This window comes from Mastigoproctus giganteus, unplaced genomic scaffold (genome assembly GCF_048544385.1).
Source record: "Mastigoproctus giganteus isolate SK-2022 unplaced genomic scaffold, ASM4854438v1 scaffold_15, whole genome shotgun sequence".
Taxonomy (NCBI): domain Eukaryota; kingdom Metazoa; phylum Arthropoda; class Arachnida; order Uropygi; family Thelyphonidae; genus Mastigoproctus; species Mastigoproctus giganteus.
Window position 1 is genome coordinate 6,396,086 of NW_028328292.1, and position 15,937 is coordinate 6,412,022.

At 35.8% G+C, this 15,937-nt stretch overlaps 1 protein-coding gene across 1 annotated transcript in view; it reads left to right on the forward strand.

Moving 5' to 3' along the window:
• The first annotated feature begins 2,955 nt into the window (after window positions 1-2,955).
• Window positions 2,956-15,937, forward strand: part of LOC150074927 (switch-associated protein 70-like) — a 92,585-nt gene continuing 79,603 nt past the window's right edge. The window contains exons 1-2 of the mRNA XM_090389340.1: window positions 2,956-3,062; window positions 15,194-15,751. Coding sequence (XP_090245466.1) covers window positions 2,964-3,062; window positions 15,194-15,751 — 657 coding nt within the window. The 5' untranslated portion in view covers window positions 2,956-2,963. The remainder of the gene's footprint in view (window positions 3,063-15,193; window positions 15,752-15,937) is intronic.

The following is a 15,937-nucleotide window of genomic DNA, read 5'->3' on the forward strand; positions in this document are numbered from 1 at the left end:
ATATTACGATGGAATTTGGTATAGACCCACGGATTGCACCAGGTAAAATTAGTCAATCGAAGCTACTAGCTGGAAACTGGTAAAGAGATCGAAGCCATGGCAGAGGGAGAGGCCTACAAATACTTAGAGATTGATACAGGCTGAGCAGTTACAGTACAAGGAAATTAAGGCCTGCCTGACAGAGAAATACCATCAGAGGCTCAGAAGCCTGCTGAAAGCAAAGCTGAATGGAGAGAACACAGTTAAAGCCATGAACACCTATGCAGCCCCGGTGTTAACATACTCCTTCGGGGTCATAGATTGGACTAACACCGAGCTGAAGGATATAATCAGAAAGACAGGGACAATGATGACTAAGAGCCGCCAACACAACACGAGATTTGCCGTGGAGAGGCTGACAATTGCCTGGGAAGAAAGAGGAAGGGGCCTGATAGACCTCATTGAGTAATAGAAGGGAGCGATAGTTACCTTGAAGGAATACTCTCAGAAACACACAGCAGAACTCCACCAGGCCATAAGGAAGATATACAAGCGGTATACCCTACGCAACCTAAGCGAGGACCCCCCCCCAACCAGGATATACAAACGAAGCTAGAAAAATGGGCAGAGAAGACACTCCATGGCAGCCACTACAATGATCTCCATCAAGATCACATAGATAAAATTGCTTACACTGCATGGCCCAAGAGCGGGACGCTCTTCCTCGAGACTGAAGGATTCATGCTCGCCATCCAAGACCAGGTAATCAACACCAGATATTTTAGAAAATACATCGCCAAGGATTTCGGAGTGGTCAATGACACATGTCGAAGATGCCATCTGTCCTCAGAAGCGATCCAGCACATCACCGTGGAATGCAAGTTACACTCTTAGACACGGGACTGAGTACACACATAGACAAGACTAGGTAGCCAGGATAATAGATCAGAAGCTAGCAAGGAAATACCAGTTGATCGAAGATAGTGTACCTATTACAAGTACGAACCCCATGCAGTACTAAAGAACCCAACCCACAAGCTGTACTGGGACCGCGCCTTAATAACGGATAGGACAGTCCCGCACAACAGACCGGGCATAATCCTTGTGGGCAAGAAGGAACGCTACCTATCTGGTTGACATAGTGGTAGCACAGACAGTAGAGAACAGACTAAACGCAGCACAGTTGCAAACAGCTTGATGGCGATCTGAAGAGGACACCCTCGCCCTCTTCACCTATTATTCCCACTTCCTTGGGGGGAGGGGACATTTTTTGTTCCTTCTCCTCCACCCCCAAACTTCTACTCTGGTGGGGCATGGGCATGCCCCACTGAAAACTGGGGCTATCTACTCTATTGGCCCCATATTTCTGTCTTTTCCCCCCAATCTTCGGTCTCCCTCCCCTCTCTGCCTTCATCATAGCGAAAGCCCCACACGTCAAAAACTAAATATGATAAAATTACCTTACGCCCAAAACTCGGCCTAGCAAACCAAAGCGACATTACCCCAGCGCAGATTTTTTATTTACTTATATATTTATTTTTATTATTATTATTTTTTTTTTTATTTATTTATTTTTATTTTTTTTTTTTTTATTTTATTTATTATTTTTTTTTTTTAAGGTCCTAGCCGCCGAAATCCCAGGAAATTAAGCGGCAGGACCTGCCAGAGTGAATCTACAGCTACTGGGTTCCTGGTCTGCCTCCACGGGGCGTAAGTGGGACAACGTTGGGCCTCAATAGGGGTCCAACGGCTAAATGACCAGATGAACAACGGTACAGAACACAACACATGAACAATTCCCACACACTTTTAAATCTCTGGCATTTCCCAGTGAACTGGTTCACCACAATGAAAGCAACGCGGAGATGGGGGAAACCCCTGGTGCCGTAAGACAACAACACACACTTACACTTACACTTACACTTATAGTGGTACCCAACACTGGCAACCTGCAGAAAACCCATTGGGAAAAAATGAGGAAGTACATGAACCTAAGACAGGAGATCAATGAAATGTGGCATATGCAACAAGTAACGACCATCCCGATCATCGTGTCAACCACAGGTATGGTGCCAAAGACCCTACATAACAGCCTAGCGGTAATAGGTCTCCCAACGAACACCTACGAGGAACTCCAGAAAGTCGCAATCCTGAATACCTGTAGGATAGTCAGAGAGTTTCTCTACCAACAGTAACGCCGGACATAACAACAACCACCCTGTGTACTTGGTAGCAGCACCGGTCACGAGGTGGAACCCACAATGAGGGAGAAATAATAATAATAAAATTCTTTTTCTTGGATTATAGGGATGTGTTAACGTTTGAGGTTTTATCTCGTTTTTCCACCCTCAAATTTTATTATTCAAGATAAAAAAGAATAGATGCAATAAAAATGACACATAATGGATACTCCTCTTTTAAATTTTTTTTAAATAATGACAATAGTCCGAATCATCCCTCCTCATCTTTTACCGACGCTGTCCGAGCCAACGCCATCTAGTGTTATGGGATATCCTCCGAACTTGGAATTGATCCTCTTTTCCAACTCACCTCTTATGTTAATCAGTGTGTCTGAAAGATATCGATATGTTTTGGAACAGTGATATACAGTACTTACATTTATTTACAGTACTACCACGCTCTTCCCCCGTGATCTTATACGAGCAGCGCAATCTATTGTTAAGACATTTTGTTTGAGATGGTTTTTTTTTTTTTTTTTTGTTGCTAGACAATTTGATTAAAATTTTGTTTAAGATTTCGATTAAAAAGGCAATGTTTCAATTTCCCTGATATTAAAAATTATATCAGGGTAAGTCGAGGGAATTAACTCGTGAACAGGAACGCAGTCTGTCAAAATGGTGTTTCATGTTTTTTTTATTTATTTTTTATTTTTTTAATTTTGGCGCGCATGTGCGAATAATTTATCACCGTCTGTAGCGTAGTGCTGCGATATATTCTTCTGTATTTACTGAAAAAAGTATCTGATGGCGGCATTAGTGAAAAATGTAACAAATGCTATTTGGCATGCTTTTGATGCTTTGGATGACAATAAGACAGACAAGGTGCAGAAGTCGCGTCTGAAAGTGAGTTTCAGTAAAGTTTAATATCTAGAATTATGAACAGTAGGCGTATAATCTTACTTTTTTCCGTAAAAGGAAGGTGTTTACATTGTGAACGGTGTGCCGTCCTACTTAAATGTGTTGGTTAGTTTATTCGTACCATTTCGGAGTATTAATATTTGAAATTCTTCATTTTTTTAGTATTTAAGTTTATGTGCATTTAAAAAAATAAGACGATAACTATTTTAGCATTCCACTAGGTTGTTTTTTAATTACAGTTAGGATCTACCGTGAATTCGAATAGTGACAACCAAGAGTCGAAAAGTAAAATTTTACGTAACCAATGCCCGTTAATAAAAAGATATATTATTTTAATGAAGTATGTACACAGGGCCATGCAAAAGGAGGGAGGGGGATACGTTTGATCTGACGCGCTCGGGGCACCGACATAAGGGTCCCCCAAAGTGTTAAATGGGTTAGCTGCAACAACAAAAAATCAGTGGCGCCCAAAAGTAACCATGCACCCAGCTCCGATTTGTATACTGTTACACGCACCTGTATGTATGTATGTGACATTGCTGGGCAGGGAACATCCAGTGTTCGGTGTGCCCAGACCCATTCCAAATCCTAATGACAACACTATTGAAGTTTTATAAGTAGGATGGTTCTTTAATTTCTGAGTGATTCTGGGCAGGTGCAGTGGCGAAAATACAAATTCTGCCCCAATCCCTGGAATCTCTATTTGAATGCCTTCCTCTGCCAAGTGCTCTTTAATAACAATACTGAAGCAACATTTGGACTGTCTCTTTTTGGTTCCCCCTTCACTCCCATGGTGGTTCACTTGCTGTATGGTAGTTTCACAACTGCATTAGTAATCATTTATAACCCACGTAATGTTTCTCAGTTATCATTATTTTTGAACTGTCTCTGATATATTAATAGTTGTTTTTTTTAATAAACTGTGCTGCTGGCCCTTATTTCTTAATATATTACACCAGAGACTCCCAATCCTTATTAATTAAATTTTTAGTACAGAGGTACAAGAGTTGGTTTAATAGTCTTGACCAGCAGTTCTCAACTTTTTTTGTAGCAACACCCACAATGGACAGTTCTCATGTGCCCAGTATAACCTGCTTATTGTAGGGTTTCAGCACACATAACATGCAAAGTGGCTAATGAATGTACATACATACATACATACACAGTAAAGACCATATAAATCTTGCACTATGACTAGTTAGTCGATGTACTAAGGAGCCTTCCAAAACCAACCAACTACAATCTGCTAAACTTACCATGCACAGGTGTTACTGATAAGTTCATAGCCTAACTGTAAAAAAAAAAGCAGTAACGAAAACTAATATTTTATTTTTCTATATAAATTTCTCTAATATCAATACACTGTTTACAGCAATCTTTGTTTTATTATCCCTTCTAACACATTGCCTAAAATGTATATTCCACAAGAAAGGTAAGCTAGAACTCTATCAAATAAGCACCGTATTCTGTTATTTATGAAAATCAGTATTCAAAACTAATCTATCTGATGTTTTTTGAGTATAAATATAAACCAGTTTCTCAGAGTGTGAATAAGAATACCATTTTGTTTTGAGAAAAGCTTTTATGGATTAGAAAAGGATATCTGTTACATGTGCTCAAGCCATTATAGTTTTTACTGTGATAAATATATGTATACAGGAAACCCCCATATAACATGGTACTTCCACAACACAGTTTCGCTCTAACACGATTGATAAATTGTGGCAATCTTCGCACAACATGGTACTTATATAACACAGAGAATTGTGGCAAACCTTGCATAACAAGGTATTTTTGAGCTTTTATGCAGGGAAAATCCTGCTATTATGTTGGATATAATATTTCAACGTTTCTATTCTCTTTTGTGAATCCCCGCTTTTGGCTCACTAGTCGTTATGCAAAAAGAAAAAAAAAAAAAAAAAAGGGAAATCCCCGTATTTTATTTGGTTCAGAAATCCCGTGTTAGTTTCTGTGCTATTGAACTTGTGGAAAAAATCTTGATTTCAAAGTTTTATTACTATTGGACAATGCACCAGACCCCCATCCAAACATTGAAGTAATATTCAAGCCACCTAATACAACTTCTTTAATTTACCTTTAAAACTCATTACATCAGAAAATCATTACAATGGATATTCGAAAAAATTGATTCTGAATCTATTGAAGTGATGGAGTCACGGAAACATTTTTCAGTTGTGGACTATTGGAATCATAGCGTTATCGCTAAAAGTAAAACCAACCATCAACATTAACGGAGTGTTGGAAAAATATATGAACAGAGCCAGTTCATTTAGGAAATATGGTCGAACTGGCAGAAAATGGAATCAGTGTGATAGTACAACTAGCTAAGTCAGTAGGAGGGAAGGTTTTGATGATATGATTACTGAAGATGTTCAAGAATTACTGGTAGAAAAAGAGGCTGTCCAAGCGGATTTGGTGGAAATGGCATCGGAGATAAACCAAATCAATTCAGAGGATGATAGCACAGTTGAAAATTCTGAATTTCCAAATTTTACACTAAAAAGCATACAGGAAGGCATAAACCTAGCTGAGAAATTAGAATCTTATTTTTTGGATGCAGATCCTTAGACTGAAAGCAACACAAAGTTCAAAAAGGAACTTCAAAAATGCTTAGCTCCGTACTATGAAATTTATAAAGATCTATCAAGCAAAACCAAACAAACCAGATTACTGATTTTTTAGAGAGAGCAGAATATACACGAAATCTAGATGCTCCAGAAGAAGGTTCTGAAGGTGAAGATATTCTGCAACAGAGAAAACGTTCTCGTTTGGTTGTGCTTAGCAGTGATGAAGAGGAAGAAAATTAATTGGACATACATTATTTGACATATATGTATCACAGTTTGTAAGATGTTTGTTTAGTTATTACTATTTTTAATAAAAATTAAGTTTCTGATAGTTTTAAAAAAATGGTGTATTTTTTGTTAGCTTTTGGAACGTAACCCCCATTTTTGTACTGATTCTTAGTCCTGTATAACACAGTTTTACACATTGCTTTCTGTTAAAATCTGTTGTAATTATTTTTCAGGATTAATATATAGTAATTTTTTTTTGCTAAAGACTGTCTTTGTGTGTGTAATAGAAACAACACAGTATTCCTCTAGTTATTTCAAAGGTTACCATGAAACTTTGACTTGAGTGAAATAGTGGAACCCAACAAAACAGCAATTTTTGTATTTAGCAATATTAGATATACAGTAGAGCAGGGGTTGACAACCTGCAGCTCTTTGAACATGTTTGTTTTTGGTTTTTAGGAGCATTAGCAACTAAGGCCATATTGCTCCTGGATATGCGGTGGTCATTCCCTGAATTTTCCGCATCCTCTGTATTTGGTGGTGATGGGCTCGAACCCCGGTCTAATCAAGAAGCGTGTGCTACACTTTGAACATGTAACTGCATCTCTAACTTTTAGCCCACATGACAAGAGCGGGTGTGGGTGGTGGCGTAAATATCACATTAGTGTCAGTGCAAGCTGCAAACCCTTCTCAGTTTAGTTTGCCTGTGCATCGCAAGCATTAATAAATAATATTTATGAATGATTATTTATTAATAAATAATCATTAATAAATAATATTTCAATATATATATATATATATATATATTTTTTTTTTTTAATAAAACACCTTCCCACTATTGCATTTCTTAAACTCCTCCCCCCAGCTTCAGCTGAGATGCAGCTCTTTGGATTCTTTTTTTTTTTTAAATTAGATCAAAAATGGCTCTTCACTCAAAAAAGGTTGCCAACCCCTGCAGTAGAGTGTCAAATCTGAATGTCAATAATTCGAAATGTCAATAATCTGAACAAGCCAGCATTTATTATTTTTTTATGCTGGTGCTATAAAATAATTACAGTAAACGCTGGCTGTTGTGATAACATTTGCGAATTGAATTTTTATTCTATTAAAATGGCAGTTCTAATAAATGAAAACTGGAGGAATATTATCCACAGGCTATAAAAATGAAGATATAAAGCACAAATTTACACCTTTATTTTTTTTCATTACCAATTAACAAAATTAAATGATACGTGAAAGTCGAATGAATATTATCCACAAGTTAGCAAAATCCTGTTGTTGCAATAGTTGGTTGTCACTACTGCAACAATGTGTACCTGCCCACCCACCGATGAGTAAGCCAACAAGCTTCGAAAAGGTGCCCTCTGGGTGGTGGTATCTGCTAATAATAAGTAACATTAGTCTTCTCCACCGGTGAAGCGTTGCTTATTCAAAGCAGTGCAATACATTGGCGACTTGTTGTGAAGGTTGATTCACAATATGATATACAATTAAAACAATGCCAATTATCAACTTGAACAGTTCACTACAAACAATACATGGAGCAGAGCACTGACCATTCAATAATAATAATAACTCTATATACATATTATCCTTAAATTTTTTTTCTAAATTTTTTTTATTCTAAATCGCATCATTCGCTTATAACCACTTATTTTTGCTTCTAGGTAGCACTGTAAACACTTATTTTAATTTTATTATCACTTCTTGTTTTATTTTGTTATAAAACATACACTGCATTGGAACTACCTTGTCCATATTTTTGCGAAAGATATATAGCTTTACCCCTATTTGATCTCACTCAGTTTTATTCTTAAAGTTACTTTTTTTTCCAGAGGTATGGACAAGTATAGAAATGCAGTCTTTGATACATAATCAGGTGTAGTCCCCTGATGAAATACCTGATTATGTATCAATATTTACTTTTAACTAACATCAGATTTTAATTTCATAATTTCTCTATCCCTTTTTTGGACCTATAACCAAAATTACCCACCCATATCTGATGCTGGCTACTACATCTTATATTAATTTAATCATTTTTATTTAATAAGTTTTGCTTTACAGTTTTACAGTTCCCTTCTAATTGGCTTTGCAGTTCAGCCTATAATTTTATTTAATTTATTATATCATATAGGATATTCACATTCTTTCTCTCTTTCTCATGCCTACAATATCTCCAAATTTTACTATCCTTCTCCTATTAGTTATGGCATTTTGTATAATTTACGTATCCATCTTAGCACTTTTTAACAGACATCAATTCTAACACACACACACACACACACACACACACACACACACACACACACACACACACACACACATTCTCTCTCTCTCTGCCACTTTATTTTTTTTTAATAAATCTAGTTTTTCTCCCTTCCATAAGTGGAAGGGAAAATTATTTCAGTGCGCATTTCAAGTATATATATATATATATATATATATAAACTATAAAAATATTAAGTTAGAAGGAAAGGAAAAGAATAAGATGATCACACTTTCATGTTCTGTTTTTTTTATATATATATATATATATATGAAATGCCTAATATACAACTGATTTTAAACAAGAAGTGTCAATTGACAGTTGATAGATAAAAATAAGGTGACACGACAGATGCACCTGAATGCGCAAAGCAGCAGTAAAGGATGCAAAAGTATATATGTGCATGTGGGAATTAACAGGTCTGATAATAGTGCAAGGATGGAAGTGAAATTTACACAATGCCAAAAACTAATAGGGGAAGGATAGTAGAAATCAGAAAAGATGTAGTAGTGAAAAAGATGGAAAGAATGTGAATATCCTGTATGTTATAATGAATTAAGAGAATTAAAGGCTGAATTGAAAAGTCAATTAAAGAAGAGGGAGCTGTAAAGTAAAATATTTAATGCAAAGTAATTAAACCAACAAAAGGAGAACTAGCCAGCATCTGAAACAGATGGGTAAATTTAGCTATAAGTTGGAAAAAAAGGGAAAGAAAATATGTAAAAATCTGATGTTAGCTAAAGTGAATATTGATGCATGGTCAAGTATTTCATCAGGGGACTACACCTGACTATCTATCAGGAACTGCATTTCTATACTTGTAAATATAAGTGGAAGAGAAGCAAATTAAAGAATAAAACTAGGTGGGATAAAGCAGCATTACTCTTTTAGAATATGGACAAAGTAGTCCCATGGGATCATCCTGGAAAAACAAAATTCTATTTTAAGTAATAATCTTTTAAAGAAGATTAAACAGTAGCTTTTTAAACATAGAGATAGTCTTAGTGTTCCTTTCCTTATTAGATATCCAAATAGTTTAAATTAGGTTAATAATGATTTTTTTGCTACGGAAAATAAAAAATGAAATTATGCGATCTGTGAAATCGATAATGGATGAATTGTCGAAGAAAAGTGTACTTCAATAGAAGAGTTTCAAACAGAAAATAATGTGAACAAAGAAATAGAAAATTCGGAACCCGGGGAATTAGAATCAGATCTAAAAACAGAGTTATCCATTTCAATGGTAAAAGCAGAGCCAATCCAATAAAATAAGGTATTTTCATCGTTAAGAAGTGAGATGAACTTATATGAAGCAACATGTACACTGACACTGAACATAAATATTTTATTAGATGCACTGCTAACAATCGGACCTACTTCAACTCAAAATAAAAGAAATTTTTATACTTCAGGCTTATTGGTAACTAAGCAAAGATCCAGGATTTCTGACCAAGCAATTAATGTACTATTTTTTAAAATTCATTTTAACAATAATTGTAAATGTTAAATGCTAATATTAGTTTTACTTGTTATTTGTTTTGTTTGAGTATTAGTGTTTACTTAGGATTTCTTTTATACTAATCTGAAAGTTAATGTTTTTGAATATGGATGTTGGCCTAAATGGATGTCAGATGAACTAATGAGACATGTGGCAGAGAAGAAAAATGCATGGGATACATATAAATTAATGGGTGACACGGAAGCCTATGATAGATATAATCTGGTATGTAACAAAGTCACAAAGGAGGTTAGGCAGGCAAAGGCAGATTACGACAAATATTTGGCAAAGGGTGCAAAGAAAGACAGCAAAGAGTTCTTTACTTATGTAAACTCTAGAAGGAAGGGGATAAATCAGATTGGTCCACTTGATATTGATGGTTCAACTGTTGAAGATCTTGCTCAAATAGCTAACAAACTAAATGAGTATTTTGCATCTACATTCACACATGATGAGTTATTCAAGGAGGGAAATGCCAGAGGTGAATTAAACTCTGGTAGTGAGATAGATGATTCTGTAATAACTGAGAGGAAAGTGGAGAAAAAATTGTTGAAGATAAACATAAGAAAGGCACCTGGGATGGATGGGATCTATCCAGTTATATTAAAGGAGGCAGCAAAGGAAGTAAGCAAACCCTTAGCCATAATTATGAGAGTTTCCTTGGACTCAGGGGAGGTACCCATGGACTGGAGATGTGCAAATTTGTGGATCAAAGGATTCACAAAGGAGGATCAAAGGGTGATACAAGTACAGTAAACCCCCCCGCTGTTCACGGTATCTGTATTCGTGGTTTCACGGTCGCTGATTTAATATAAAATGAAACCTAAAAAAATGTGAATTTTAAAGCGCCGTGAACATTTTCCGTCATAAAAAAACATGGGCGTGGCTAAAATTATCTTTCCCGGTCAAAACAGCGCTCAGTTGTGACAAAATCCTGGCGTGGATGTTTCTCGCTACTCCTTGTTCAGTATGTGTTATGCGCTTGTCATGGAAGGTTTCGTTGTTTGCTTTTAATTTATAAATTGAATAAATTTATCAGTTTATAAATTGATAAATTGATATGCTTACAAAAGTGATAAATTTACCGTTTTGCAGTGTAAAACAGACTTTTTCGAGTGTGTTAACGGAAGAAAGTGACATTATTGTGGACAAGTTCTTTCTAACCTGTACAAAAATATGGCTACGAATAACAAGGGAAATGTGAAAAGATCAAAGAAGGTGATGACATTAGCGAATAAAATTGAGTTATTAGACAAAATTTCTAATGGTGAAAGTGTCTCCTCAGTGGCAAAATATAAAATCAATGAGTCAACGGTACGATCGATCTAGAAATCGGAAGAAAAAATCCGCCGTAGTGTCCGTGAAAACGCGCTAATTGCTTCAAAAGTTTGCTCTGTAACTCGTGATGTTAAATTAGAAAAAATGGAAAAAGCTTTAAATCTGTAGATAGAAGACCGAACTCAAAATAAAATTCCATTAAGTTCACTCATCATTCGTGAAAAGGCAAAACTCCTTTATCAACACTTTAGTGAAACTGGTGATAGCACTGGCGGGATAAGTTTTTTACTAGCAAAGGTGCTGGTGTGAAAGATTTGTTTGAAATTTCTAATAAATATTACATTTAATATTAAATTGTTTCTTATTTTCATTTCGAGGCCATATGCTTACATTTCACTATGTACTGTCTATGTACATAGTCATATTATGAAGGTACATATAATACATACATAGACAAAATTTTAGATAGTTTTTCATATATATTTCATACTTTGGAACGGAACCCCTTTATTACTATGGCAGCCATAACTCAGTATTCTCATTTTCGGTATTTGCGGCATTTCTCAGGAACGTAACCCCTGCGAATAGCGGGGGTTTACTGTAATTACAGACCTATTAGTTTAACTTCTGTTCCAGGGAAATTAATGGATGCACTGGTTAAAGAAGCACTGCAGGATCATTTAGACAAGACTTCAGTTATAGCTCTGACACAGCATGTGTTTGTTAAGGGGAAGTCTTGTCTGACCAATTTGTTTGGATACTATGATGTGGTCACAAAGCAACTGGATGCAGGGAATAACTTTGATATCATATATTTGGATCTTAGAAAGGCGTTTGATACTGTTGCACATGGAAGACTGCTCCACAAATTGGAGCAGTGTGGCATTGGAGGCAAATTGCTGCTATGGATAAAGGATGGGTGAGTGGGAGAAGACAGAGTGATAATCAATGGACACTGCTCTTCATGGACTAATGTTATTAGTGGAGTCCCCAGGATTCAGTGTTGGGTCCATTGTTGTTTTCTGTATTTATTGATAATGGTATATTGGCTTAATGTCCAAGTTTGCAGACGATACGAAGGTCGGCAGGGTTGTTAATGACACTAATGACTGTACGCTGCTGCAACAGGATATAGAAAAGTTGAGCAGATGGGCTGAGAGGTGGCAACTGAAATTTTAACATTGACAAATGTAAAGTACTGCATATGGGAAGCAGTAACTCCAGAGTAACCTATCAACTGTGTGGTACTACACTGACAGTGGTAGAGAATGAAAAGGATCTAGGGGTAATTGTTCAAGCAGATATGAAATTTTCTGCTCAGTGCAGATCATGGTTGCTTGTCAATGAAATACAGGAATTTTTCTAGCAGGGATAAGGAGGTGATTATCCCCTTGTATAAGGTAATGGTCAGGCCACACCTTGAGTACTGTATACAGGTCTGGAGGCCTCATTTTAAGAAGGATGTAGAGGTGCTGGAATGAGTACAGAGAAGGGAAACAAGATTAGTGAATGAAACAAAGTGTTGTTCTTACGAAGAAAGGCTTAAGGTTTGCAAATTACACTCTCTGGAGACTAGGTACCTGCGAGGTGATCTGATTGAGGTGTATAAAGCCTTGAATGGTTTGAGCATGCTGATGGGATTCTTCCTCTTGCTCAGAATGATCACCCGAGAGGGCATAAATTCAAATTGAGGAAAGACAGTTGTAGGATAGATGTGTGGAAGTTTGCATTTAGCCAGCGGGTGGTTGATTGCTGGAACGAACAAACTTCCACCTTTCGTTGTAGAAGTTAATAGCTTAAATGCTTAAATAGATTCATGGCAGAACTAGAAAAACATTTGGCACGAGTGAATGGATGAAATGAGAAGGGTTTTTTTTTTTTTTTTTTTGGCTGATGCTATATAAGCTTTCTTTCTTGCATCATGTGCCTTTACTAATTCTAATGCTAATGTATAGAATAATGTTGCCTATCTGTATATTGTACCAATAAAATAAAATTTTTTGTTTATATTCATCAAACTATGAGTCTTATTTTTAATATCTAATTCTCCTTAAATTTTAGTTTTTTACTTATATGCCACCATAACCCCACGGGCCCATATCTGGTGAGTATGGATGTGGCACACCCAGGGTCCTGAGTGAGCTGGATATCATCATTCTTCTCTTTCTTGGTGATTCCTTTCTACTTCTGACTCTTGTTCTCTCTCTCTCTCTCTCTCTCTCTCTCTCTCTCTCTCTCTCTCTCTCTCTCTCTCTCTCTCTCTCTCTGTCTGTCTGTCTGTCTGAGAATTTTTTTTTTTTTTTTTTTTGGCTAGTGCAGCATGAGCCTCAGGCTTCCTTGCACCATATGGCTAATAATAATAATGTACAGTTTATTATTATAGTGTTTTATGACTAGAATAAGAACAAAAAATTTTATCAGAGAGATAGCAAATATTTAATCAATAAAATAAAATTTTCGGGAATTGCAATTTCCCAGTTCCAGATTAAAAAATGTCAGGAATTTAGAAACCTTGCTCACACAGTAGCAAGACTTTTGTGAATTTATTGGATGATTGTTTTCTACACTAGCATGTTAGTGAGGCAACAAGTGAAAGCAATACTCTTGATCTGATTATCATTAGTGACCTTTAATGCATTAAGAATCTGCAGATAAAAGACCCATTAGGTGGCAGTAATCACAATGTATTGATGTGGGATTTTCCCAAAGATGTAACTGCTGTCAGAGGGAAGGTCTTTTGTTTTTGTAAAGGTGAATACTGTGGTCTGAGATAGTTTTAAGTTCTGTGCAATGGGACCAACTGATAAAGTTACTAATCGCAAATTCTAAATGAGAAGCATTCAGAATTGTAATCCTGTTGTATAAGGCAGTGTTAGGCTACATCTTGTTAAGCTACATATACATACTGCATATAAATCTGGAAGCCTCATTTTAGGAAGGATGTGGATCTGTTGAAACTGGTACAGAGAAGAGCAAGATTAGTGAGGGGAGTAAAAGTGCCCATACGAGGAAAGGCTTCAGTTTTGCAAATTACAGCATTTGGATACTGGGCAACCGTGAGGAAAATCTGATTGAGATGTTAAGGCCTTAAATGGATTGAGGAAGGATGGTTGCAGGTCGGATGAACATAAATTTGCCTTCAGCCAGAAGGTGGTTGATTGCTGTAACAAACTCCCATCTCATGTTGTACAGGTGGGTAGGTTGAATAAGTTCATGGAAGAACTAGATAAACATTAGAGGGAATGGACAGGTGAAATGGGAAGTGTTGACTTTTCTGTATAAGATGCTGTATAAGATGCTGTATAAGCTTGCTTTCTTCTATCATTTGCCACCTACTAAGAGGAACACTTTATTGAATAAATATAGTATTATTACACTATATTTATTAAACTTAGAAAACTAAACAATAAAAAATAGACTTAACCATTCATTACAATCTTTGAGATCTTCAGCTGCAGTGAAAGATGTTGACGTAATCTTGTTTTTTTGCATTTTTTTTATGTATTCTTAATTTAAAGTACATTCATAGTGTTTATTTTTGTTTTAATAAGCAAGATTTATTAAATGTTAATTCTTATTGAATGTGGATGTTTGCCTGATCTCTGTACCACCTAACTTTTTTTTCCATAAGGCTTTGGTCTTAATATTCACAGTGACAATTTCCAGCTACATATTTTTCAGCAGTTGTCAAGGATTTACAGCATTCTATAATAACTTCAGTGTTCTCCCCAGGACTTATCGAATGGGCATACCACCCAGTGAATTTAACTGACCGCCCGGCTAAAATTTAAGCAATTCTTGCGGTATCATATGGTACTGCTTACGGATCTCAATCAATATTAATTCGAACATACCATGCGATCAAAATCAATGCGACAGGAGCATATAATGTTAAATTATGCAATAAATTTTTGCTCTGGATTGCTTAAGTCACATTTTATAAATAACAGAAAATTTTATAATATTGCAAAGTATTACACTTCCCCACCTGGCTACTTCATAATGCTACCCGGCTGGCAAAATTTTTTTGGAGAGAACACTGAACTTGCAGTAAACTGATACTTAATTTTCTTCTTAATATTAAGGTAACAATTTTTTTTTTTAACCATCCTGCATTAGTATATAGGTAACAGGATACTCAGCTTAATGTTTAGATCATTTTATATTAGATATTTGTTTCTGTAACATTCACTATTATAACAAACAGTTGATATATTTTAGGTAATTTGTGATTAACTAAGTTTTTTTCTGTTAGGTTTTGACTGCTAGCCTGGGAACACTTATGGGATGTTATGGAGTAGAAAAAGGACTTCCAGAACACAGGAGTACCCCTTATCTAAATTTTGAAGATTACATGTTTTACTTACAAAAAGAGCTATTTACATTATCTCCTGGATCTCTGAATGCTAGAGATATCAGACAATATTCAGATGAAATTGAAGATATCTGTTGGCTTGTTTGCAAGCATCAGTTCCAAAATAGAGACTTTGTTACATTTCCCGAAGTATGTACTTATCAGTTATTTAGGATCTTTTGTCTTTTAGGAGAATTACAGGTACCAAAAGGAGTATCTCCAGAGGTTGTGATGGTTGCAGAAGAGGTAGAGCGAGTTTTGAACTTCTTTATTCATGCTCTTGGTCTTGAATGGGATCAGTCAGAATTTGAACAGATTAGCAGCGTGTTTCCAACATTTACCTTCAAGTTATTTGTTACACTAATGGAAACTCGTTATACAAAGAAAGTGGAACCTCAAGCAATTATTGAAGCAATAAATGAAATTTATGATACACTAATTAAAGATGTTATTAGGAAGGTGAGGATAATTCTTCTTTAAGGTTTTGTTTTAGTCTAGTTGTAATTATGAGTACAGTTAATTCTATCAGTATATTTAAAATAAAATAGGATGTAGCTTGTGATATACCATTTGTATTATGATAGGAGTTCTGTGAAGTTTTTCTTTGTAATAATATAAAACTGCTAGTACAGCAACTCCCTGACT